Here is a 24390-nt window from a genome sequence, read left to right on the forward strand (position 1 = left end):
GGCCCCACCTACTGCTCTCCCTGATAAGAGCTGCCTGATGTCACTTTCAGAGTCGACCTCTGGAATGCCAGCAACTTGAAGTTTGGAGACGAGTTTCTGGGAGAGCTGAGGATCCCACTCCGAGTCCTGCGCCAGTCTAGCTGCTATAAGGCCTGGTAAGGGGTGGCATTGGCCAGAGGGATGCCCACCAGTGGGGCCACCTCCAGGCAGCAGAGCAAAGAGGCTTGAGGCCATCAGTCGCTCTTCCGGTGCCCACCTGCTGTCATCCCGCATTCTGCCTGGCTCTGGGGTGCTGATGAGCAGGTGGCCCATGGTCACTGAGTGCTGTGGGCCATGATGGTGAGAGCCCTGAAGCAAACAGCGGGAGATGGATGAAAGGGTTCCTCCGTCTGTGAGATAGCTCTGGGGCTACCTGCCAGGGGTGGCAGCTGGCAGGGCACAGTGGACAAAGTCCATGCCTTGTGGCAGGCTCTGCCCAGGGCTGCATTTATGCCTTCCTCTACATCCCCTGCCTGAGCGCAGTAAGCAGGACCATGTGATGGGGGGTTTCACTTCTTGCATCTAGATATGAGGGCATCTCTGCAGCTGCCCTCTGGTGTCCTGTTTTCTCCAAGGAGTCATGTTTTGGGTTCGGAGTGGCCTCTATTAGATTAGGCCATGGCTTCCCTGACAGACGCACAGCATATCCAACAGCTCCAGTGTCCCATGATCATGCTCACAGCACTTTCCTGTTGCCGGGAGGGTGTGGGGTATGTGGCAGCACGGGCCCCAATCACATGCAGTTCTCTGCTTGTGCTGAGCCCTTAGGTTGTGCAGCCCACAGAAAGCCCTGGAAGAACCCGGTGGCCAAGTGCCTCAGGCACAAGTGCTGACCATTTGAGGTCTCACACTGCCTGACCAGTACCATCAGAGCATTGTGGTTCCAGGGTGACTGTCCTGGGTAGATCAAAGATTGAAAAGTAGCCATCAGGGAACATGGCCCCAGGGACAGTGTGCCCAGGTGGGTAGCCTGGCCTATCAGCCCAAGGTCACCTTCCCCTCTGACATCAAAAGCCACCCCACTCCGAGTTCAGATAATTCGATTCTGTTCTGCTCTTTGCATCCTTCCTGACCCCTGTGTGCATCTTCCAGAAGACTCATTCCCTGCCCCTCCACCACCTCTGCTTCTCATCAGCCTGATAGTAAATTGCCATGGGGATATTCCAGGTGACCAGACCCTGTGACCCTGGCCACCTGCCTCAGACCCCGACACGTGACAGTCCCAACAGAGGCCACTGGGCTGTCCAGGGAGGTCAGCCCACTGAAGGGACACTGCCCCAGGCTGCCATCTCCCATGTCCTTCCCTCACAGGTACTTCCTCCAGCCCCGGAACAGCAGTAGTAAGAGCCCAAAGCCAGACGACCTGGGGTCCCTGAGACTGAATGTGGTATACACCGAAGACCACGTGTTTTCCTCCAACTATTATAGCCCTCTACGGGAGCTGCTGTTGAAGTCTGCAGATGTGGAGGTATTTGTCTGTACTGGATGGCCTGTGTTCAGCTGCAAAACCTCTGGGTGTGGGTGACCCTCCCTAGTCCATCTGCACAGCCAGCCCCCAGAAGGCTTGCCACCTCCTCTCAGACCCTACCCCCTAAGGCCCTGCCCCCTGTCTGGCCCTGCCCACCTGCCTGGCTCAGCACCCTTTGGCACCTCCCAGTGGGTGGTTTTCCCCTACACCAGGCCTGTCCCTTCACACCCAGGTAGCTTGGCTTCCTTTGCTGTGGAGTTAGCACACTGGGAACTTAGTGGTGCTGGGAACCTCCCACCTGCCTTGGATGTGGTCCTAGCCAGGGGTCCCTGGGCTCAGGGGCCTTGTGCTGCCTGGATTGGGGCTGGGGTAGGAGGCAGAGGTGTTTATATGGGTTTCTGTGATTTGTGTGTGTTTCTGTCTCCATGGCATGGGGTGGGGGGTCAAGGTCCCTGGGGATGACCTTACTGCCACCATGGTGACTGGCCTTGTTCCTGTCCCCAGCCTGTCTCGGCGTCAGCAGCCCACATCCTGGGTGAGGTGTGCAGGGAGAAGCAGGAGGCGGCGGTGCCACTGGTGCGGCTCCTCTTGCACGCGGGCAGGGTGGTGCCCTTCATCTGTGCCATTGCCAGTGCCGAGGTGCAGAGAACCCAGTGAGTGCCTGGCCGGGGCACGTGGGGGGCTCCCTGTGCATGTACTCAGTTTTCTTTCAGGCACATTTGGGGACTTTATCAAAAGCACCATTTCTCTTGGAAACCCCGAGTGAGCGGGGTGAGCAGGGACTCAGGGACAGTAACGTCCATGCTGAAGGCACCTCAGGTTCCCCTTTGAGAGACATGTAGAGTCCAGGGCCATAGAGGAGCCCTATTTCCTCATGGCCTAGAAGGCACAGGAGGTCCCATGTGCTGGCCACTCAGCCTCTGCTCCTCAGCACTTCAGAGGGGCAAGGTGATAGGATGGAATGGCCAATATGTGTCTGGAATCAGTTGGTCTCTTGGGTGCTGTTGCGTCTGCCCCTGTTGATCTGGGGCTCATGCTGTGGGCAGTACCTCGAATGCCTCCCTGGCCTGGGCTCCTGGTGAAGTTCCCAAAGCAGACTCATCCAAGCCCTTGTCTCCATGTCCCATAACGGGTGTTCAGGGTCAGGTTCTGCTTCCACAAATGCTTTGGGATCGCAGGGAGACAAATGCCCCCAAAACTTTTTCCCAGGGACCCCAACACCATTTTCCGTGGAAACTCACTAACGTCCAAGTGCATTGACGAAACGATGAAACTGGCGGGTATGCACTACCTACACGTCACCCTGAAGCCCGCCATCGAGGAGGTGGGTCACCAGCCAGCTGAGCTGCCTCTACGGGCGGGGTGCAGACTCTAGGAGGATGGGCCAGGGAGCAGATACCATTTTGTTAGCTTTTGTGGAGAGGACGTTCTGTGTATATTCCAGAATCTCCCTCGTTTTGTCAAATTTAAAAAATATATATTTAAGAAAAATCTATCATTTTGCTAAAGACAGAAGGACACCCCACAAAAGCCTGGCTCTTCCCAGGGACACCATATTTCTCCACATGCTCCCCTGAGCCTGGCAGCTGATGTCATCATGTCCACCACTGCAGGCCTGGGGCCTTGTCCCTGCCCAGGGCACTGGCTGCCAGCACACTCTGACCACACAATTCCCTTTCATGTGGCCCTGCACTCCTCACTAGACCCCTTGTCACGATGCTGTGTCAGGCATTATTCCCCAGAATAGTTTTGTAAAAACCACGCCCTTTACAAATGCTATATAAAATAGCATTCTGATTTATCTGTGGGCAAAATCATGGCAGCACTTTGAAGTGAAAATATTACCAAATCTTAGGAAGCCTGGTCCCTCGTGAACTAATGTGGGTCACTCTCTGAGAAGGTCCCGTGTGTCTGGTAGCAGCGAGGGCTGCGTGCCCTACCTGGTGTTTTTGCTGTTGACATCTCACTTGTCTGTCAGGCACTGTGGAGTGGGTACCAGGGTATCTCCCACACAGCTGGGTCATGGGCCAGTTGCCACCCCAACGTGGTATCTGCTCGGTGCTGGCAGGTGGGCGAAGGGAAGCTCCGCAGCAGTTTTCTGAACAGGGCTAGTGCTCCCCATCTGTGGGAGGCTTCAGACCACTGCCCCCCAACTCCTGCCTGGCCCTAGAGCTCTCCTCACAGAGCCTGTTCTAAATGCTGCCTCCAGATATGCCAGAGCCACAAGTCTTGTGAGATCGACCCCGTGAAGTTAAAAGACGGTGAAAACCTCGAAAACAACATGGTAAGAGAGGTTTTTACCGACAGCCCTTGTAGGGGCTTTTCAGCTTGTGACTGTGGGGACACTGTTCAGTCCTGGGTTGGTTGGGAGAGCGCTGGGCCAGATGTGGCCTGCATAGGCATTAGCCCGTCATCTTCTGCCTCCTTGGAGAGGTGAACATCTCAGGCTGCTCCTGGAACTGTGTCCTGTTTTCTATTTTTTCTTTTCTTTTTCTTTTTGAGACAGAGTCTCACTATGTCACCCTCGGTAGAGTACTGTGGTGTCACAGCTTACAGCAACCTCAAACTCTTGGGCTCAAGAGATTCTCTTGTCTCAGCCTCTTGAGTAGCTAAGACTACGGGTGCCCGCCACAACACCCGGCTATTTTTAGAGATAGGGTTTCGCTTTTGCTCAGGTTGGTGTCAAACCTGTGAGCTCAGGTGATCCACCTGCCTTGGCCTCTCAGAGTGCTGGGATTATAGGCTTGAGCCACCACATCCAACAAAATTCCCTGATGTTTAACTTCCTCCCAGCATGTTAGGGGTTTTTTTTGTTTGTTTGTTTTATGATTTCCTCATGCAGATCACATGGTGTTTGGTTCTACCTTTAAATAAAAGAACAATTTTTGCCCCTGTGGAAGGGCATCCTAGTGAATTTTGTTCTACACTTAGTTAATGGAGTCAAGGAGAGGGACCCTCTGTGGTTCTGCCGACACCACAGAGTAATATTTATGCCACGTGAATTATTATACCTCCTCAGTACTGTTTGAAAGGGAGGTTGGGTTTTTACAAACATCAGGCTCCCATGGCTTCCCTGAGTTGTCCCTGACCTCAGGAGACTCACTCCCTCCCTTGGACATGGCCCTGGCAGCCAGCACTGTGGCCTCAGGGAGAGCCTGGGTCCCAGGACCCTGGTGGGTCCTCCTGTGCCCGTTGCAGGAGAACCTAAGGCAGTACGTGGACCGCATCTTCCATGCCATCACCACATCTGGGGTCAGCTGCCCAACCATCATGTGTGACATCTTCTTTTCCCTCCGAGAGGCAGCTGCCAAGCGCTTCCAAGGTGAGTGTTCTGTGGAGCCGCTTGCACTGGTAAATAATTGCAGTTCCCTTTGTCACCCTGGGAACTCCTACCCTCTGCCCACCACCCAGCGGCTGTAGGACAGTGCAGCTCTGCTTGTCGGATCAGAGCTCAACACTGGGTTTTGTGGGGTCCATGCCCATGGCCGGTGCACCCAGTTCATGACTGCAGTTGGCCCCCAGCCCAGGCCCAGGGAGCCAGGCCTCTTGCAGCTGAGCACAGCAGGTATGGGCCATGTCTTAAACTCCACCCAGTGTGTTTTCATGGAGAAGCTGATGCCTGTGGGTACGACTTTCACTGTGTGACCTTCTGGAACCAGATGACTCCCGTGACTTGGAGCCCTGCTCCTAAGCCCTGCAATTTCTTGGGCAGGACAGGCCAGGGCATGTCGGACAGTGACTCTGAATTTTCTCTTCTCAGAGGCACAGACTTTCCCTAGCTCCTTCCTGCTCTTCCCTGCTCCTCCCTGTTTCTCCCTGCTCCTCTCTTCTTTGGGGAGCCTATAAATGGCCAAGGTGTGTCCTGCTGGCACTGCGACAGCTGCAGAAGCCTCCAGAGCAGCCCATGGTCTCAGTGCATCATAGCCAGGACATCCTGTCCTCAGAGGGTGCTGGCTCCCCCTGTGGCCAGGAGGGCAGTTCCCAGCACCTGCAGGTGCCAGGCCCACTCTGAAACGGGAGGGAAGGAGTCAGCTCTGTCCTCCCTCCCCAGAGGCGAGCAAACCCCCAGGAGGGAGTCCCCACCACAAGGGCCTGGCAAGTGAGGTCATGTCTGTGACAGTCCAGCTACCAAGGGTAGCCATGCAGTGTGGGCAGAGAAGAGACAGAGAGGTACAGATAGAGAGAAGGAGACAGAAAGAGAGAGAGAAACAGACATAGAGACAGAGAAAGAAACAGAAATAGAGACAGAGAGATACAGAGACAGAGATAGAGACAGACACAGTTAGAGACTAAGAAGAGACAGAAAGAAAGGCAGAGAGACAGAAACAGAGAGAGAATGGCACAGAGACGGAGACATAAAGAGAGGCAGACACTGGACTGTAGTCCATCCTTCATGGTGAGTGCCTTGGGTAGGCTAGGACATAGGTGACAAGGCCCACAGGACTGCCGTCCCTGCTGTGGAAACAGCCATTCTTTCCTTGGGTGCAGATGACGTGGATGTGAGGTTCACCGCTGTGAGTAGCTTCATCTTCCTGAGGTTCTTCGCTCCAGCCATTCTCTCTCCCAACCTCTTCCAGCTCACGCCTCACCACACGGTAAGACAGAGCCAGCACAGGGGACCAGCAAGTCCTGGTGACCACCTAGCCTTAGCCTTGCTGACTAACTAGCTCTGCTGACCAGCTAGACTTGGTGACCAGCTAGTCCTGGTGACCAGCAAGTCCTGATAACCATCTAGCTCTGGTGTCCATCTAACCCTGGTAACCAACTAGTCCTGGTGACTAGCTAGCCATCTAGCCTTGCTGACTAACTAGCCCTGCTGACCAGCTAGATCTGGTGACCAGCTAGTCCTGGTGACCAGCAAGTCCTGATAACCATCTAGCTCTGGTGTCCATCTAACCCTGGTAACCAACTAGTCCTGGTGACTAGCTAGCCCTAGTGTCCATCTAGCCCTGGTAACCAGCTAGTCCTGGTGACCAGGTAGCCCTGGTGACCATCTAGTCCTGCTGGCCAACGAGTCCTGGTGACCAGAGCCCTGGTGACCAACAGTCCTGGTGACCATCTAGCCCTGGTGACCAGCAGTCCTGGTGACCAGCTAGCCCTGGTAACCAGCTAGTCCTGGTGACCATCTAGCCCTGGTGATCAGCAAGTCCTGGTGACTATCTGACCCTGGTGACCATCTAGCCCTGGTGGCTAGCAAGTCCTGGTGATAAAAAGTCCTGGTGACCATCTAGCCCTGGTGACCAGCTAGGCCTGGTAACCAGCAGTCCTAGTGACCCCGGCCTCCTAGACTGTCTGGGTGCCTCCCAGTCTTAGTGCTGTGCAGCTGTGGGGTGCAGGGTCAGGGTGGATCTGTCTGGTCCCCTGCTCCACCACCTGCATCTACTCTCATCACTACATGTGGTGGGGGATCATTCCGTTAAGAGCAAAGTAGGATGATGTCTGCAGCATTTTAGCTGCGGGTCACTTTGTTTTCCCTCCTCATGGAAAGGGGAGTGTCTGTGGTGTCTGTGTCCTCATGCCAGTTAGTTAGCAGACATCCATCTGGCACCTGCTGTGTGCCTGCTGCCCTCTAGCTTCTGGGACAAAGCATTTGTGGAGTGGACATTCTGTGGGGGTAACATACAGTGACATGCTGGTGGCAGAGTTGGGAAGAAGAGCCCACTCTTCATTGATTTTCTGTTAAACATTCCAAACTGCATAAAGGCAGAGGTGTGGGGCTAATGCAGGAGCCTGGGTGGCGCAGGGCCCCCATGCAACATTTCTGACTTCAAAATGCTGCTCTGGCACGTTTGTTTCGGTGTTCCCGTGGTAGCTCCGGCCTGTCACAGGGACATGGCTCATGAGTCTGGAGGTAGCTCCTGGGGCTGCTGCTGGCAGACCCTCCCTGTCTTGAGCCATAGCACCTCTTAGGGGTAATGTTTATTTTGTCCCCTATGTGACTCTGGGATCAATTATGGCATTTCTACACAACTGGAACAAAGCTCACTTTTCTCTTTCCCTGCATCCAACAGGACCCACAGACATCCAGGACCCTGACCCTTATCTCAAAGACCATTCAGACTCTCGGCAGCTTATCCAAATCAAAATCGGTAAGTCTTTTATTTTCTTCATTTTTTCCTTTTAAGAACACGTGGATTTCTTTCTCTGTCGAGAAAATATAAATACATTACACATAGGAAAAAGTGTATGTGTAAATAGTTAGGATACAGAACAATAATAAAAACTGGACCCACATGCCCACCAACCAGCTTAAGAAACAGAATGTTCTGGCACCATCCAGGTGCCTCTTTGCCCTCCAGAACTGAAATTCTTTGCCTTTTTGAGAGCCTGCAGCACATTGCTCCCTATGGGGGAAACTACACTCTGACCTCTGACCACGACTGTGATGGTGGCTGAGCCTCAGTCAGTGTGCGTCATGAATGGGCCAGCTCCTGCATGTCCCCGCGGCAGTGAGCCACGCGGCCTCCCTACTTGGGCATCAAGGGCGTTTGTGCCAAACAAAGTAGCGGGTGGACTCGGGTGGCCAGCAGCCCTGGTTGCCTTTTTGGCAGCCATTGCAGTTGCCCTGGGTTGTTACCTTAGCCTGGACCAGGGTCCCCAAGGGTCTGCCCTAGGCTTCCTATTCCCCAGAGCACTCTCTGTGAGACTGTCTCATCAGCAGAGTCCCAGTGAGGTGTCTCCAGGCAGAGGAGGCTTACAGGTTGCTCCTTGAGGTTCTATCTGGAAAGGGCTAGAGGATGATGCGCACAGCCCCACCCCAGCCCTCCATTCTCAGAGCTTTGTGGGCCTCGGAGGGATTCAGGGTCCTACCCTGAGAAGTGTGTGGCTTCCTTGGGGAGCCTCAGTTTCCCCAAAGCAGTCCATGAAAGGCTCTCATGTGCACAGTCAGGCAAGGGGCTGATGGCCGCCCACAGCTGTCCCAGCTCATGGGCTGGACGCTGCATGAATAGAGCCACCGTGCCAGTCCAGGGCCTGCACCTAGCCCACTACGTTTTTACACCAGGAAATTGCCCCCATGGAAGCCACAGAAGTTGGAGCCATTCCCAGGCTAGAGGCTTTGCTCAGGGTGGCCCTTCACCTCCCAGGAGGCCCTAGTCCCTAGTATCTTGTGACAGCCCTACCGGGGGACATGGGGTCACTGCACCTCGGCTTATACCCAGAACCCAGGCTGCCTGTATGCTCCTAGCTACTCTGCCGGCAGTTTCTGGTCTCCAGCTGCTTAATTATCAGTCTGGGCTCCTCTAAGTTCCAGCCTCTGGCCTTTTTAGGGTCAGGCTACATGAGCCAAGGCTCTTCTAGGCCTTCATCATGTGAACCATTTCATTTTAGGCCAGTTTTAAGGAGTCGTACATGGCTACGTTCTATGACTTCTTCAATGAGCAAAAATATGCAGACGCCGTGAAAAACGTGAGTGGCTACGTCCATGAATATTAATTGTCACCCCCACTCGTGTCACACCTAGGTCCCAAGAAACAGCCTTGCTCCTTTTAAGTCAAAGTGAAATCCGTGTAACACAAAACTGGTCTATAGCAAGTCAAACATTTCAGTGCATTTGGTCTGTTTTCACAACCCCTTCCCAGTCCTGTCACCTTCTCCATGCCCTGAATTGCTTTGGCTCTTTTGAAGTGACTACCCCCTGTGAACCCATCACACTGTGTCTGGGCCCCTTCCTCCAAGCTGCCTGTGGGGCATCTGCATGTGTCATGGCCATGCCCACTCACTCCCAGACTCAGGGCCACAGCCATGGCAATGTGCTGGGTTCCAGTGCTCTGTTTCACTCTGCGGTTCGAGCAGCCCTGAGTGTTTCCATCAGAAATCACAGAAGCCACAGACTGAGGAGAGGAGGGCTTGGTGCCCAGAGCAGCTGTTAACAGAGGGCAGGAGTCTGAGCAAGTCAGTGAGGCCCCCTACCCACCCATACTGGGTGCCCCGTGGCCTTGTGAGGGCTGGGATGTGCCGGATCTCACTTCCTAGAGAGACCTGTGCAGCTCATCTGTGGGCTGTAGGTGGATTCCAGGCGTTACCTGAACTCTGGCCTCACACCTGGTGCCTTGCATCTGAGTCATGGCAGTGGCTGGCACAAGGAGGCCAGCCCCAGCCCACAGTCCTTGCAGAAGGACCCCTTCCCCGAGTTCTTCTCTGCATGTTGGTGTCCAAGGAGGGAGAACAGAGGCTGTCGTGTGTGAGGACATGGTACCTGGGATAGCTGTTGCTAATGGTTGGATTACTCTCCCACCTCAGTTCCTGGATCTGATTTCATCCTCGGGGAGAAGAGACCCTAAAAGCATAGAGCAGCCTATCCTGCTCAAAGAGGGGTAAGCCAGCAGCCATTGGGCCAGAGGGGACACATGGGAGGGGTGAACCAGCTCCCACTGGGCTGAGGGGACACGCAAAAGGAGTAAGCCAGTGCTCACAGGGCCAGAGGGGACACGCAGGAGGGCTTCTGCCCATTGAGGTACAGTGCCCGCAGCTCAGGGCAGCCCTGACCCATTCTGGCTGTCAGCCCAGGGCCAGGGGCTATGGCTGGAGCAGCGTGGCTCCCCATGTTTATTCCTCCCATGGGTGGGGCTTATAGAGTGGTGGGGTGTCTGGGGCTGCTACTGGGACACCCTGTGCTAAAGGCCCCCACGTGGCCTGGCCACACCTACATCTTAGCAGCTCCCTCCTCCCTGCACTCCTCACAGGTCTTCTTGCAGGAAGCCAGAGTAGCAGAGCAGCCTTGGGAACCTGGGCCCTGGGCCTTCAGCCCTGTTCCTCCCCAGCAGATGTGACCACCAGTGTCTCCTCCCCTGGCCTCCAGGGGGCCCCGAGTGTTGGAACACACCCTCTTCTTTACCCAGCTGTTGGGTCAGCCTGGTCCTCCCCACCTGTCCCGGGGCCCAGTTAGGGCTCTGCCCTGCCTGGCTCAGCTCATAACCCAGAATAACATAGTGCTCTCAGCTGCTTTCACCTCTTACGTTGAGAGGCTGCTTAGAGACAGTGTTAAAGACAGGTGACAAGTTCTAGGTGTGACCAGTAGTATAGGGCTTGGCATCCCTGGGCCCCCAGGACCCAGATGAAGCCTCACCCGTTCTTTTCAGCAGCTGCATCATGCTCAACTCATGCCAGAACTGTGGTCCACTAAGACCTTCAAATTTCCAGCCCCTGAATCAAGGCTCCTCTCACTGTACCTTGAGCCTGTAGTGTCCCCAAATGGAGTGTTTGCCTTGCAGTGTCATGTCCAGTACTTGGGTCTGTCGTTGCACCCTTGGTGACACTCTTATCTTGCAGTGTCTGTGCCTGAGCTGAGGAGGGTTGCCCTCAGCTCAGGTGCTCTGAGTGTTATCTGCCAGGACACAGAACTAGGGGACGGCTGCAGCTAGCAGATGTCTGCCGAGTTGAATAAACCACACTTTCGGGCACAGATATGCTTGGTTTTCAGGCTGAGGCTTTCTGCACTGCTTGGCAGTGTTTGGTCCTGGGGAAGCCAACCTGGTAAGTAAGGCTAGACTGATCTTGCAGTGACTGGGTCCTCGAGCTTCCTCCGGGAGGAACCACATCCCTGCTCAGGCCCTGTAGTAGAACGTGCCAACAGATCCTAGAAAGTACACAAAGCATCGTTCATTTAAACCCCTGAGAAAATTGCTTTTTTCTTAAAAGCCTGTAGCCAAAACTATTTATGATAAGATTTTCTACCCTTTAATTTGACTATTGCACAGTCCAGGATCTTTTGCAAAGCCTTATCTAAGCCTCATAGATGTTGGCACACTGTGGAGCTCCATACGCCCTCCTGGTCTGCTGCAGAACCTGTTCTGAGTGAACCCTCAGGAGCTCACAGCTGTCCACTGCCCTCCACCGACAGCTCCCATGTGTGTGGGTCTCTGGGAGCTTGTGGTGTCAAGGATCATCAGCATGCTGTCTGTGGCCATGCTCTTGGGCAACTTTGCTCCTTCCAACACAGTTCTCTGGCCCACATCTTTGTGTCATCATCATCATCAGAGGGCATCAGGCCCTCTGCTGCCTGGATGGGCGTCTGCTGCCTGGATGGGCGTCTGTTGCCCTGGATGGGCGTCTGGCTCACATTGGGCCAGATGGGTGTTTTCTAAAATGTCCCCACTTGCGGTTCCTTTATTCACTGTCCATGTTCATGAGCTCTAAAGCCAGGTGTGCGCCTTGTCTCTCTGGGTCGTCACCTTCCCCACCTGGCACCTCTGCATGGCCCGTCTGGCCTGGTTTCCTCCTCCTGCCATACACTCTGCCTACCTGTTTTCTCCTGCTCCTGCTCCTGCTCAGCTGCTGGTCCTGGCTAAGGATTCCACACTGATGATGATGACAGCTGAGTTTTCTAGTGCCCAGTGGGCTCTTCCCACACATGGGAGGGGCTTTCGAAAATCCCACTGGTCTCTGCTTCTCATGTCGTTGATGGACATGGCCTCATGGACCCTCTGTTCACACAGAAGGGCTGGCCTTAAGGGAGACAGGTTCTTTGGGGGCACTAGAGCATAACCCCACCACACCAGGTGTGGGTTCTGTTCCTGCCTCAGCCCTGTGCTGCTGTGGCACATCCTTTGCAGGCATCTTGGGTTCCTGCTGCTTGTCCTATGGAGGCAAGTCCCATGTGGGAAGTGGTAGGGTGGAGGTCTAATAAGCTCATTACCAACTCATGATTTGGAGTTAACACAGAAGAATGGCTGCACTTGTTAAAGGATAGGCATCTACCCTTTAGCATTTTAATCTGGTCACTTGGGAAGTAAAATGCTGGGATATAGAAATCCACTGACCATCTTAAGTGCGGAAGCAAGGATTTATGTTGGATTTGCCATGGGGGAGGGGCGGGGTGATATGCTGGAGCTGGAGGACAGTCGCTGACCCTGTGGTCTTTACAACAGGTTCATGATTAAGAGGGCACAAGGAAGAAAACGCTTTGGAATGAAGAATTTTAAAAAAAGATGGTTTCGCCTGACTAACCATGAGTTCACCTACCAGAAAAGCAAAGGTAACAAGAACAGTCTTTCTAGGTAAATTTCCACATGGCTTCACACAGTCTCATTCCTGCTTCTGTGGGGTGGACATCTGCTTTTCTGACATGGGAGGGTCCAGGAGGGAAGGAAGGTCCCCTCAGGCATCAAGTCCTCTGCTGCTTGGATGGGCATCTGCTGCCTAGATGGGTGGGAAACTGCCTGCAGGCCCAGGATTGCAGAGCGGACCAAGGCATGTGTCCTGCCCTTCTGGATCCTCTAGTCTCCTGGTCATGGCAGCGTCCTGGCCCATTGTTCTTAGCTGGACTGAGCCTCCACCCTGTCCTTCTCGCCCACCCTCTTCTCAGCTTCAGAGGCCAGCACTGTGACCCCAGTGTCTTGTGGGTAAACAGGGCTTTGGGGTATGAGGGCTGGGCTGACCTGGCGGGCACTGCTCAGTGAGAGGGTCCATCACCCATGCAAATGTGGCCTGTTCTCTGTCCACTGCTGCGCAGCATGTTCAAGGGGGCAGCCAGGGCAGCAGCTCCGACATAGGGACCGGACTCGCAGTAGCCTTTCAGCTTCTTGGCCATCTTGCCCCAGGACAGAGGAGCCAAGCCCTGCCTCTTGCCTAGAGCATGCCATTCTCATGGCTAGCAGGAGCAGAGGCTACACCTCACACCCTCTCTCCATGGCAGGAGACCAGCCCCTCTGCAGCATCCCCATCGAGAACATCCTGGCCGTGGAGAAGCTGGAGGAGCAGTCCTTCCGTATGAAAAATGTGAGTGGGCAGCCCGGCCCCCAGTCTGCTCTGGGTGGCCCTCACACTGCCATGCTTCTGGGGTCTGCATGTCACCTGGGTGATCACAGGCACTGCCTGGGGTCTCTGGGCTGGGCGAAACCTGCTGAAGCAGGGCCCAAGCTTCTCTTACTGCCTCCGTGGCCATTTGGTGAGGACAGGGGCCCTCTGGTCACAGAGCCCAGAGCAGGCTGGCACCGCTGGGCTTCTTCTCACAGCTGGTTTATTTTATTGTGATTTTCAACTTACAGAGAAGTGTTTTCTAAGACATTTGTGGACTCCTAGAGCCCCTGTGTGTTCAACAGACAGGAGCCACTTGCTGGCAGGGCTCCAGCTGGGTGTGGGTTGTCCAGATCTGGCCTGGGAATCGTACTCTGTGGTCCTCCTGGGGCCACAGAGAGGAGGATAGGCAGTGTCTGCCCCATGTCCAGCAGTGAGTTTCAAAGCCAGGCTCCAGGATGAGCCCCAGAAGGGAGGCCCAGCCAGTGGTTGGACACTAAAATTCACTTGGGGGCCCCACTTGCTTCAGACCACTGTGTGCCCACTGGGCTGTGGGCCTGTGATGTTCAGCATGAAATTCTACTGCCTGTTCTTACCACCCTGAGGGCTGTTGTAGTGTCCCCCAGGGCCTGATCCAGGAGGATTCTTAGGAGTCTCAGCTTTGCCCCTAGGAGACCCCCACAGCCCGGCACAGGCTTCAGGGGTGTGGGTGGCAGCTCATTGTGGCCCTGGTCTGGAGGCATCTGTCCCCTCCACCGCCATGGGGACATGCTAACTGACCACCGCAGCTGTCTGGGAAACTCTGGGCTCTTCTGGGCTGGCTGGCCCTGTCTGGACACTTGTGTTCGTGTCCTGTTTCTCCTATTTATGTTTCTCTGTTCTTGACTTTCCAAGTGTTTTCTGTATTTGCTGTTTCAATAGAGGATTTCGTATAAGTCACTGGAGGCTTTTTAGAGCAAAGTGGGTCTGTGAGTGATAACTGATGAGTGATAGTGAAAATGTGCAGTCCTCTGTCCTCAGCCTCAGAGCCGCTTCCTGGGGACAGGCACCCCAGCACATGCCCCTCCCCAGCACAGCATCAGAGGGCTGTTCATGGGGCTGGTGGAAGGGGGTGGGGGGTGTTGTCCAGGAGGACGAGTAACAGGCCCAGATGAAGTTTTGAAAAGGCCCCTGCTTGGGGTGGCATCTGGCTGGTGGGCCTCGTTCTTATCATCTGAGGAGGGTCACCGGCCAGGCCCCTTTGTGACAAGTTGCAGCCCTGAACAGGCCCCTGCAGGGTAGGCCACTGCCAGGAACAGCCAAGTCACTAAGCCTCCCCTGACACCCCTCTGTCAGAAAGCCCCTCGCTCCCCGCCCAGCCTCCCCCAGTGCTCCCAAATGCCTTTCCCAAGCCTGCTGGCACCCTGAGCGCTCTGCACCCTCAGATGTTCCAGGTGGTACAGCCGGAGCGCACCCTCTACATCCAGGCCAGCAACTGCGTGGAGGCCAAGGACTGGGTTGATGTCCTCAGCAAGGTCAGCCATTGCAACCGACAGCGGCTCACTGTCTACCACCCCTCCGCCTACCTGAACGGCCACTGGCTGTGTTGCAGGGCTGCCTCAGACACAGCCGTGGGCTGTTCACCCTGCACCAGGTAGGTGTGGCCCCTGTGTAGCCATGTGTAGCCATTAGACTTGTCCCTGTAGGAAGGTCCATCTGCAGGTTTGAGCAGTGTGGACCTGTCTGCCAGTGCACTCCAGCTGGGCTATTCTCTGTGCCTGAGTGTCCCCCACCCCTGGAATACCTGGGTTTGAGCCTGACGCTCCTCCTGAGCCCCTGTGGGGGCCAGAGCTATCCCGGGGGGCAGGGTGAGTAGATAGTTTGGTGCAGAGAAGGCCCAGGCATGGTGTCATCCTGCTTCCCTGAGAGGAGCCCAAAGGACCCGCTATGGAATGAGCCTTCTGCACAGACGCCCCACCTTGAGCCCTGTCTGCTGCCCTGCACACACTACCTATGGAACAGAGTCAGCAGTGCAGCTCCCTGTAGTTTGCTGGGATGTGCCTGTGAGACCTGTGCCCATGTGGATGACAGCCACCTGTCACTATGGTACAGTGATGCCATGGGTGGCCAATGCCCATCTCTCTCAGTCCCCTGAGCGCTGGTGGGCAGGACTGGAAACCCAGCCTCATAGACGTGGCCCTGAGTCAGCCAGAGTGGGACCCCACCGGCCTGCAGGGCAGGGCGCGTCCAGGAGGCTTTGCTCTTCCTTAGGGCAAACCAATCTGCTCTGTGCTACTCACGCAGACATGTGGGCCCTGAGAGGTATCTAGACACCCACAGCAGCCCAGGGCCTCTCTCAGCTCATTCAGGCCCCAGACACATTTTAGTGTGTCTCCATCTTCTCTCTTTAGTGATTTGAAAAGCTAGCATCATGATAGAAAGCATTATGTAAATGAGTTTTTACTTTTCCCTTTTCTCTGTGTCTGTTTAGGGACCTCCCAGCTGATATCCACCTGGACATTGATGGGGACCGGGAGATGGAGCGTGTGTACTCTCTCTTCCACTCCTACATGGGCAAGCTGGAGAAGATGCAAGGTGGGCCCACTGGCAGGTGGCACTGCAGGCCAGGGAGTACCGGGCACGGTCAGGGCATCGGGTGTTCTGCAGGGGCAGAGACCCTCCTCTGAGCCTCTGGAGCCCTGTGAGCTGCATGCAGTGTCCTTGTATGCTGGCAGATAGGGAAGCTTCCTGCAGGTTTGGGAACTATGTGGGAAAAGTTACTTTGATAACAGGTTCCATAGTTTTTAGATGGACTGTAATTTTGCAACCAAAGTCACACTGCCAAATTCTTTTGAAGACACTGATAGAACTTTTCCTGCTTTCAGACATACATGCCTGTGTGGGCATGCGTGTGTGCGCACAGATGCCTACTATTTGCAGTCTCATTGAGAGTTTCAATTATATGCACAGCTTCATCATCCTTGACATTTCATTGTTTCATGGAGTTTAACAAAAACAAACTAGGTAGGACAGATTACTTGACATGGGAATAGCGCGTGGAGGTCTGTAATTCAGGAGAGGCAGAGGCAGGAGAACCCAGTGGGAGGCGAATGGCTATGTATGTCTGTGCCAAGTCTAGGGGGTCTTGATTGCTTTGGAGATGCTCTGACAGGGCCCTGAGCCCCCTCAGAATGGGAACAGGGCAGAGGTGCTGGGCATGAGCCTGTGAGCTGGGTTGATCCTTTCCTACTCTAGCCCAGAAGTGTCAGGTATACTGAACATGAGGACACCACATGAGCCCTGCTTGGGTGTGCACAGGTGCCAGTGAACACATGCACAGCCACATACATGTGTGTGCACACAGCCAGCCATATATGTGCATAGTCCACAGACCCATGCCTGCACACATGCATGGACACGTGCATATGAACACAACACATGCTCATGTGCATGGTTGTGTACAGGTGTGCATACATAAATGGATGACCACATATGTACATACATGCATACATACATGGATGACCCATGTGTACATGCACACATATGCATGGGTGGCCTACGTGTACACATGTATGTGGGCATGGACAGCCCCCATGTACATGTGCACACATGCACAGATGCCTCACATGTATATGCACACACATGTATGGGTGGCCCACATGTACATGCACACATGTACACAGACAGCCTGCATGTATATGCACAAATGTGCACAGATGGCCTCCATGTACATGCATGTGCATGTGCATGCACATATGTGTGTGGTGGGCCTGCATGTGCATTCACACGTGTGCATGGGCCACCCCACACTTGCAGTATCTTCTCTCACAGAAAGCAAGCTGGGTCTCCAGCCTGGTCCGAGGCTCCAGGGTGCCACCCTGGCTGCAGACAGGGAGCTGGGTAGCCCAGTCTCTTCCCAGCCAACTGAGAGCAGCAACCAGATAGGAGGATGGAGTCGGGGGCTCGGAGAGGCTGAGGCTGCCATGTGAGAGCGAACCCGGCCCCTAGCTGCTCCTAACTCCTGTGGCTCCTAGGGCTTAGGGGTGCCCTGCACCCTACACTGTGGCTACTGCTCTACTCTCATCCTGGAATGCCCTCCTGCCCCAGCCGGGCTAATGCCTATTCATCCTGGAAGTCTCTTCCCCCTGGGAGCATTGACCTGCCCAGCTAGTGGTCTGGGCTTATTCCCCTCACTGTGTCTGTAATCTCCTCTCTGTCCACATGCTGTAGCCTCTGGAGAACAGAGGGCAGGTCTCATTTGTCCCTGTGCCTGGCACATAGCAGTTGCTCACAGCTGTTTGCTGGTCAGACGGATGGATGAATGTATGGGTGGACAGATGGGACAGTTGGCTAGATGGGTGGGAGGTTGGAGAGACAGACTGATGGATGGGGACTGCATGGGTAGATGGATAGTCAGAGGAAGGGAGTGGGTGAGGGCCAGATGGGTGACAGTAGACACGTGGAGATGCTCTCACATGCAGCCCCCTCCTGGTAAGGAGTCTTCTTGGAGACATGGGCTTGTGGATACTGGGTTGGCTGAACATCTTGGTGTAGCTCTCTCTGGCCTAAAGCCATCATTTACAGCTCCCAGGCCTCTGCCTGTGATCTGTGCTCTCCAAACAGGTAATTTGTCCTAATTGCTTTAGGATGTGGCACTTGCATTAGCCAAGCTCCATCTCCCCAGATGCTGGACCCTTAGGGTGTCCTCTACCCATGTCACTCCCTCTCCCCACAGGTGCTACCACAGGCACCATGCAAGGGCAATGGGCAGTCTCTGTCCCCTCTGCATGCTGTGTGGAGTGGCTGCTCCCCTGGCTGACTACCTTGGGCCTCCCTTTTAGGATGTTACCTGGAGTTTGGGGACAGACTTCAGCCCAGGGCTATGGGTGCAGTGCCCAGGATATGGTGGGACCTGTGCTGGGCACTGGCACTAGTCTGGCCACTTTCTGCAATTGTGCAGACAGGCTTTGCAAGCTGGCGGCAGGAGTGGGAAACACTGTGCTATGGGGGCAGCTGTTGCAGCTCATTGGGGTATGTCCTAGGATGATGTTTCTTTACCCAGCACATGGGATTAATAGCCCATTTAGGGCTTGGGAAGACCGAGTGGGCATCTTGTGCAGGGCGTTGGGCCTATGATGCAGCCTCCCCTGAGGTCCTGCTCTAGTCCATCAGGTGGCTGGCTTGGGGTCAAGCCATCCTGCTAGAGTGACCCTGTCTGGTTGTGGGCCTTGTTGACAGGACTGATTACATATCTCTGGTTCCACACACACACGAGTCTCCTCATCAGTAGCTGCTGAGCCACACCCTCAGCGCTGTCTCCCAAACAGTCTCGTTTTCCTAACTATGGATAGAGCTAGAATTTCCCAAATCTAGGTTCTTGTTCCCTTTTGCTTGACAATTCCACCTTCACAGCTTCTCTTTCTTTCCCCATATGACCATCAATAGGGAGGGCCCAGCAGCTCCACTAGCTCTACTGGCTCCCAGTACAGGAGGCCAGTCCTCACTAGTAGAGGGCAGTTCAGCTGCACTCGGTGCCTTGACTCAAAATTGCCTGTTCTCCTGGTCTGCCCAAACCCCCAGATGGCTTGTGTTAATCTAGGCTTGTGTTAATCTAGGCTTTTCCCAGCCCAAAGTGCAGACTTGCCAAGCTGCTTTTATGCATGTTTGCTGCAGCAGTGCCTCCTTCCTGGCACCCATCTCTGTCTCAGCGGGTTTGTACTATGAGAAGGGACCACAGATAGGGGTCTTTTCCCTCAGTTCCCATGCCTGGTCCTCTGCTGGGATGCCCTGTGATCTTTTTGTCTGGATCAGGCTGGGCCCTCAGGCTCCTCTTTAGGATGGCTGAGCCCTAGCACCACCGCCTAGGGGTAAGGATTTCAACCCCTGGACTGAGGGGGATGGAACAACCAGTCTGGGGCAGACTGTAGGACTGAGAGTGCCCCATGCAGTGGGTGGAGATGTGGGCCCAGCTGCCGACACTGCTTCTCTGCTGAAGCCCAGAGGCTACAGAATGGTCTTTACTGGGAGTGGTGCATCCAGCCAGGAAGTTCACCCTGTCAGGAAATGGGGTGAAGGGCAGAGTCCTCAGAAGTTGTGGCATAGTCTGTGTCCTGGCTGTGTCCTTGGACATGCCAAGCCCAAGGCCCCTGTGGGATGGCCTGTCTTGCTTACTTCCGTCTGGCTCTTTGGGTCTCCCACCACCCTTGAGCGAGCCTGGTCTGGCATCTGGGTATGGACATCCCTGGTTCTGGCTACAAGAACAAGTAGAGGGTGGGTGTCACCAGTGGGTCACCCATGATCAGGCTGGTTGGAGGCGGGCTAAGGCCTCTGCCAAGCGCCCTCTGAGGTCTTAGGGGCAGCAGACGCTTTAGAAGTACCAGCCAACTCCTCAGTCTCAACTCCCTGCAGCTTCCCCAGGGTCCCATCCTTTGGGCAGGACTCGCCCACAGTGGCAGAGGCGTCAGTTTCTGCCTAAGTGTGGGAGTGAGTGGTTGGCCCTCCCTGGGTGGTGGCTACTCTGGGAACACAGGCTGGAAGGGAGCTGTGCCAGCGTAGGGTAAGGGCTGGTGTGCTGGGCCTGGGCTCCCAGGGCACTGACCCCTCCACCTGGTCTGCAGAGGCCTGTGGGAGCAGATCTGTGTATGATGGCCCCGAGCAGGAGGAGTACTCCGCATTCCTCATTGATGACCCCCAGGAGACGTATAAGACGCTGAAGCAGCTCATTGCCATGGTCATGGCTCTGGAGCAGGAACACACCCAGTACAAGAGGGACAAGTTCCAGAAGACAAGATATGGAAGCCAGTGAGTTAGCCATGGGTCTACCCCAGCCAGGGGCTTGGAGCCTGGGAGGTCTCAGCAGGGTGTGGCTGTGGTGTTCCCCCTTTAGAGCAGGGGCCTGGCTTTCCACTCTAGGGCCCCTGCTGGAGTCCCAGCCCTCTTCCCACCCTCCTGCACCCCCATCCCCACCCTCCCAGGTGTGGCACCGAGTGCACTCTATGCAGCTGAACTGCTCTCTCCTAGTGAGGACTGGCCTCCTGCACCCTGTGCAGCTGAACTGCCCTCTCCTGTGAGAACTGGCCTCCTACACTGGGAGCCAGTAGAGCTAGTGGAGCTGCTGGGCCCTCCCTACCGATGGGCCCCCCACACACTGCTCCTGTGTCTCTTTTGCCTCTCAGGCCAGCCTCCTTCTGCACACCCCTCTCTCCTCCCCCTTCCTGCAGCTCCTTCCTCCCCCCACTCTTCCTTCTCTCCTCCCTTCTCCTCCCTCCAGGGCAGCTGCAGATCAGTTCTGGGGAGGGAAGTGTAACCCGGGGACAGCAGCAGGTCCTTAGGATTCTGACTTGACAGGCTGTTCTTGGTACCAAGCGCGAAGCACCTCCTAGGAGATGTGACCTCATCTGTGCCCTAGATGTGTTTGTGCCCAGTTCCTAGCCCTCCCCCACCGCCAAGTCAAAACCTTAGACACCCCTCTGGGCAGAGCACACATTTACCTTCTGAAACAGTGCTCCCCTGACACTGACTGAAGCCGGCAGGCTGGAAACAACACGTGCAGCACAGTCCTGCTTCCCGCAGCCAGCGTATGGGCCACGGTGGGCGGGTGCTGAGCACCTGCAATGTGCCAGATACTGCACACAGGCAGAGAGCTATGGGTCTGATCTCACACTACACACATGTGTGCATGCACTCTGCTGACATACTGCACTTGACACAGGGCACGGACAGCTGCATACGTTCCACACATGTGTGCAAATATGACTCCTCGCCTACACACATGACCTACATGCATGTACACAGCAGCTGGAGTTGCTAGGCATGCCCAGAGGGAGCTTTGTGCTTTGTTCTTCCTTTGGCTTCTCTTTATTTTTCATATTTACGGCAATAAACATGCACCACATTTAGGCATAGGAGAGAAGGCTGCCAAAACATCCTCCAGAGGACAGCGGACAGCCGGGCTGTGCTCACTCTCCCCCGCTTCCCTCTGCAGGGAACACCCCATTGGAGATAAGAGTTTCCAGAGCTGCATCAGGCAGTCATCCGAGACCTCTACACATTCCATCTGAAGCCTGGAGAGGACAAGAGAGTAGGGACAAGGGCAGAGCCACCAGCCAGGGTCCACATGCCTCTGTACCGCGAAGCCCATGCCGCGCCTATTCTGAGAGCCGCTGCCATCTGCTGTGGCAGGAACTAACTCGCTCACTGGGTGAGTTACTTTTCATTCTCCAGGTTTTGGGGATCCAGTGATCAGCCAGATCGTCAAGAAGTGTGGGCACCACACCACTGTGTCCCAGCCCAGCCTGGGAGCCCCTTGCCCAGCCCGGTGGCTACAGAACATGAATTCCCGCCTTGCCCTCACCGTGCCCCATCTCCTGTACATCTCTGCACCATGGGCCCTCAGCCCTGCCTGGACATCCTGCTTAACCACCAGCCGCAGATGGCCTCTCTCTTCAGCTGTTGATGAGGTTTTGTTCCTGGCCAAAGGGTCAGTTTGTGGCTAGGACATGCAGAGCTGCGCAGAAATCCCACCCAAGACTGCTCCTGGCACCTGGGAGGCCCCTCTGCAGAGGGGCTCCCATCCCCAGGTGTCTGCTGAGTCCCCAGCTCAAGCACACATCCTTTTGATGGGGGTTAGAGTTCCACCCCGGTAGAAATTTGGGAAAGATTTTAAAAATAGAAGTGTGCATTTTTCATGCCGTTTTTCTTAACATTTTAAAAGGACTGTTTTAAATTAGTTCTTTGTAACTTTGGATATTCCTATCCAACCTATACCTGGTAAACAGGAGGATGTCATAGGAGGGCAGCACAAAAAGGCGTCCTGTGTATTTCATGAAAGCTAGCAAAAGGTCCTCAAAAGAAAATCAAAGGGAAGAAACTATGAGTTTGAGGTGTGGAGCCTTCGGTGACACAGGTGCCACTGCCGGGACCCTGAGCACTGCGTCTCTGTGGGCCCAGTCCCCTCCTTGCCCTCCTGGAGCTTGCCGAGGAAGATCTCCACACAGCGTCCTCAACTGTTGTCGGCACTGCATGCCTGGTGCTCTCTGTTCTTGTTTGGAAACATTGTTGTTCAGGGTCAGTCTAGATAGCAGGTAGTAACGTTATTGTCACAAAAATAGTGGAGGAAAATATAAAAAATAAACTTTGGGACACAGCTATGATGCTGCACCAAGCTGCAATTTTTAACACGGATTTGTAACTTAATGTCTTTGTTTACAAAATACTAATGATTTGCAATGTATTTTACTGTCCAATTAAAACAGATACTTTATTCTTTCTGAGGACTGGCTTGCTTTCCATGGGTGCTCATGGATAGTCATACAAGTGGGGGTGCCAGGCACAGGGAGCTGGATGACATTGCTCTGATGACAGGTGACATTATTCTAGTAATAGGTGATGTCCCTCTGAAGACAGGATGTTTTAGTGACAGGTGAAATTCCTCTGGTGACAGGTTGTCTCACTGGTGGCAGGTGACATCTGCCTTTGGGGCTTTGGGTGGGAGCCTGCCCCACGATGCCCTCAGGACAAATGCAGGACCTGGCATGGCTGAGGGCCATGAGCACATTGGAAAGACAGACCCCACCTGTGCTCTGTCTTCTAGGTCACAGGGGGCATGGTGTCTCCAGGCACTTGCCTGAGCAGAGATGGGTGGCCCTCAGGGACACGGAGAGCTGTTTCACTCTTGGGGACAGGAGAGGGTTAAGAGTGGGGCTCTGGGTAGAGATTCCACGGTGGGGGCAAGGGCTGTTTAATTCGTTCCCCTTTCTTTTTTTCCATTTGGTTTTCAGTCTTTTTTTTTTTTTTTTTTTTTTTTTTAGTCCCATCTTGTTGACTCTTTTTTTGAGAGAAACCAGGGGTTTTGCTTAGAGGTATCAAGTCAGATGTTTCTTGGGCCATATGCACGTCTGGTGAGCAATGCTTATGCGTGAGGGCCTCCCTGGGGTGGCCAAGGCTGGATGGGACTGGTTGGCCTCCCCTGTGCCCAGACAGGCAGGTCAGGGGCTCTCCTCTCTGTCTCAGGCCACTGTGGGTGGTGGATGAACTCTGGGCGAGGCACTGAGACCAGAATGGGATACAAGGGCTCCTGCTGTCCTCGTCTCCAGGGCCCTACCAGTTATTGGCGAGAGGACAGTGTCTATGCACTGGCTCCTGCCTTCAATCTTGGCTCCAAACATAGCTTGGCACAGGCACCTCTGAGCCACAGTCTCCCCGGGCTGAAAGTTGGTGGGTACTGGGGGAAGTGGCCACTTCCTACCTTGGCCCTTGGCTGGGTGACCTCAGGCCTCCTGAGCACAAGGATGCCATGGGCTTGTTCGAGGAAATAATCAGAAAGAAAAGGGCTGAGGATGCGGTGTGGGGACTCCCTTCTGTCTCCTCCCCATGCTCCCCAAGCTAGGAATATGGACAGGCTAAGGGGGCAGAGCAGGCCGGCAACATGGACAGGCTGAGGGGGGCAGAGCAGGCCAAGAAGGTGGACAAGCCGAGGGGGCAGATAAGGCTGGCAACGTGGACAGGCTGAGGAGGCAGAACAGGCCACCTAAAAGGCCTTGCCAGAGTGAGAACCTCATGTGCTTTGCTCCTGTTGGTCAGTCTCACAGTGGTTTCATTCCTAGGCCCTACTGGGATGAGGCTTTAAGATGAGCATTTCTGCTGCGTTTCATCCCCAAGACCTCTGGGTGGGACTGTGTGTGGAGCTGGGGCCTGTCAGGGGTGATTAAGATGAAGTGAGGTCACTGAAGCACCCTGACCCAGCAGAGCTGTCATCCTATGCACAGATGAGGACATAGCACACAGCGGGGTGACCACGTAGGAACACAGGAGGAGATGGTGTTCCTGGTCCCAGCCCCATCGGCCCCACCTCTGATGGAGGCCTCCAGAACAGGACAGCAAAGTACTGTGGTTTGGCCCCAGCCACAGGTAGCAGTGCCCTCAGACCCAAGAGGAGGTGTTACGGTCTGTCTGCGCCATCAGACCCACCTTCCCAGAGATTTCTGCAAAGCCCCATCTGTGGAGAGCTTTGTCCTACATCCAGTGGACTGAGGCGGGGACACTGGCCACCAGGTACTGCCTTCCTGGCCCTACCTTCGCACCTTAGTTTGTCCCTGAAAGAAGAGTCTGGGACACAGAAGACAGTCCAGAGGCTGGAAGCAGAGAACAAATGTGCGGCCCTGCCTTCA

The 24390-nt window shown here is 54.8% G+C and overlaps 1 protein-coding gene across 3 annotated transcripts in view; it reads left to right on the forward strand.

Annotated features, from left to right (window-relative positions):
- Positions 1 to 22489, forward strand: part of RASA3 (RAS p21 protein activator 3) — a 114162-nt gene extending 91673 nt beyond the window's left edge. For 2 of the 3 annotated variants that reach the window (XM_053564133.1, XM_053564136.1), the window contains 16 exons: positions 51 to 155; positions 1351 to 1507; positions 2012 to 2160; positions 2717 to 2831; positions 3717 to 3791; positions 4706 to 4829; positions 5996 to 6102; positions 7519 to 7596; positions 8837 to 8914; positions 9749 to 9822; positions 12376 to 12482; positions 13143 to 13225; positions 14668 to 14876; positions 15714 to 15817; positions 19840 to 20023; positions 21207 to 21416. In XM_053564133.1, coding sequence (XP_053420108.1) covers positions 51 to 155; positions 1351 to 1507; positions 2012 to 2160; positions 2717 to 2831; positions 3717 to 3791; positions 4706 to 4829; positions 5996 to 6102; positions 7519 to 7596; positions 8837 to 8914; positions 9749 to 9822; positions 12376 to 12482; positions 13143 to 13225; positions 14668 to 14876; positions 15714 to 15817; positions 19840 to 20023; positions 21207 to 21282 — 1825 coding nt within the window. In that variant the 3' untranslated portion in view covers positions 21283 to 21416. Of the gene's footprint in view, positions 1 to 50; positions 156 to 1350; positions 1508 to 2011; positions 2161 to 2716; positions 2832 to 3716; positions 3792 to 4705; positions 4830 to 5995; positions 6103 to 7518; positions 7597 to 8836; positions 8915 to 9748; positions 9823 to 12375; positions 12483 to 13142; positions 13226 to 14667; positions 14877 to 15713; positions 15818 to 19839; positions 20024 to 21206 lie in introns of all 3 variants that reach the window. The other variant, XM_053564135.1, reaches the window with a different exon arrangement.
- Positions 22490 to 24390: the final 1901 nt, after the last annotated feature.

Source organism: Nycticebus coucang, chromosome 15, assembly GCF_027406575.1.
Source record: "Nycticebus coucang isolate mNycCou1 chromosome 15, mNycCou1.pri, whole genome shotgun sequence".
In the NCBI taxonomy this organism is placed as follows: domain Eukaryota; kingdom Metazoa; phylum Chordata; class Mammalia; order Primates; family Lorisidae; genus Nycticebus; species Nycticebus coucang.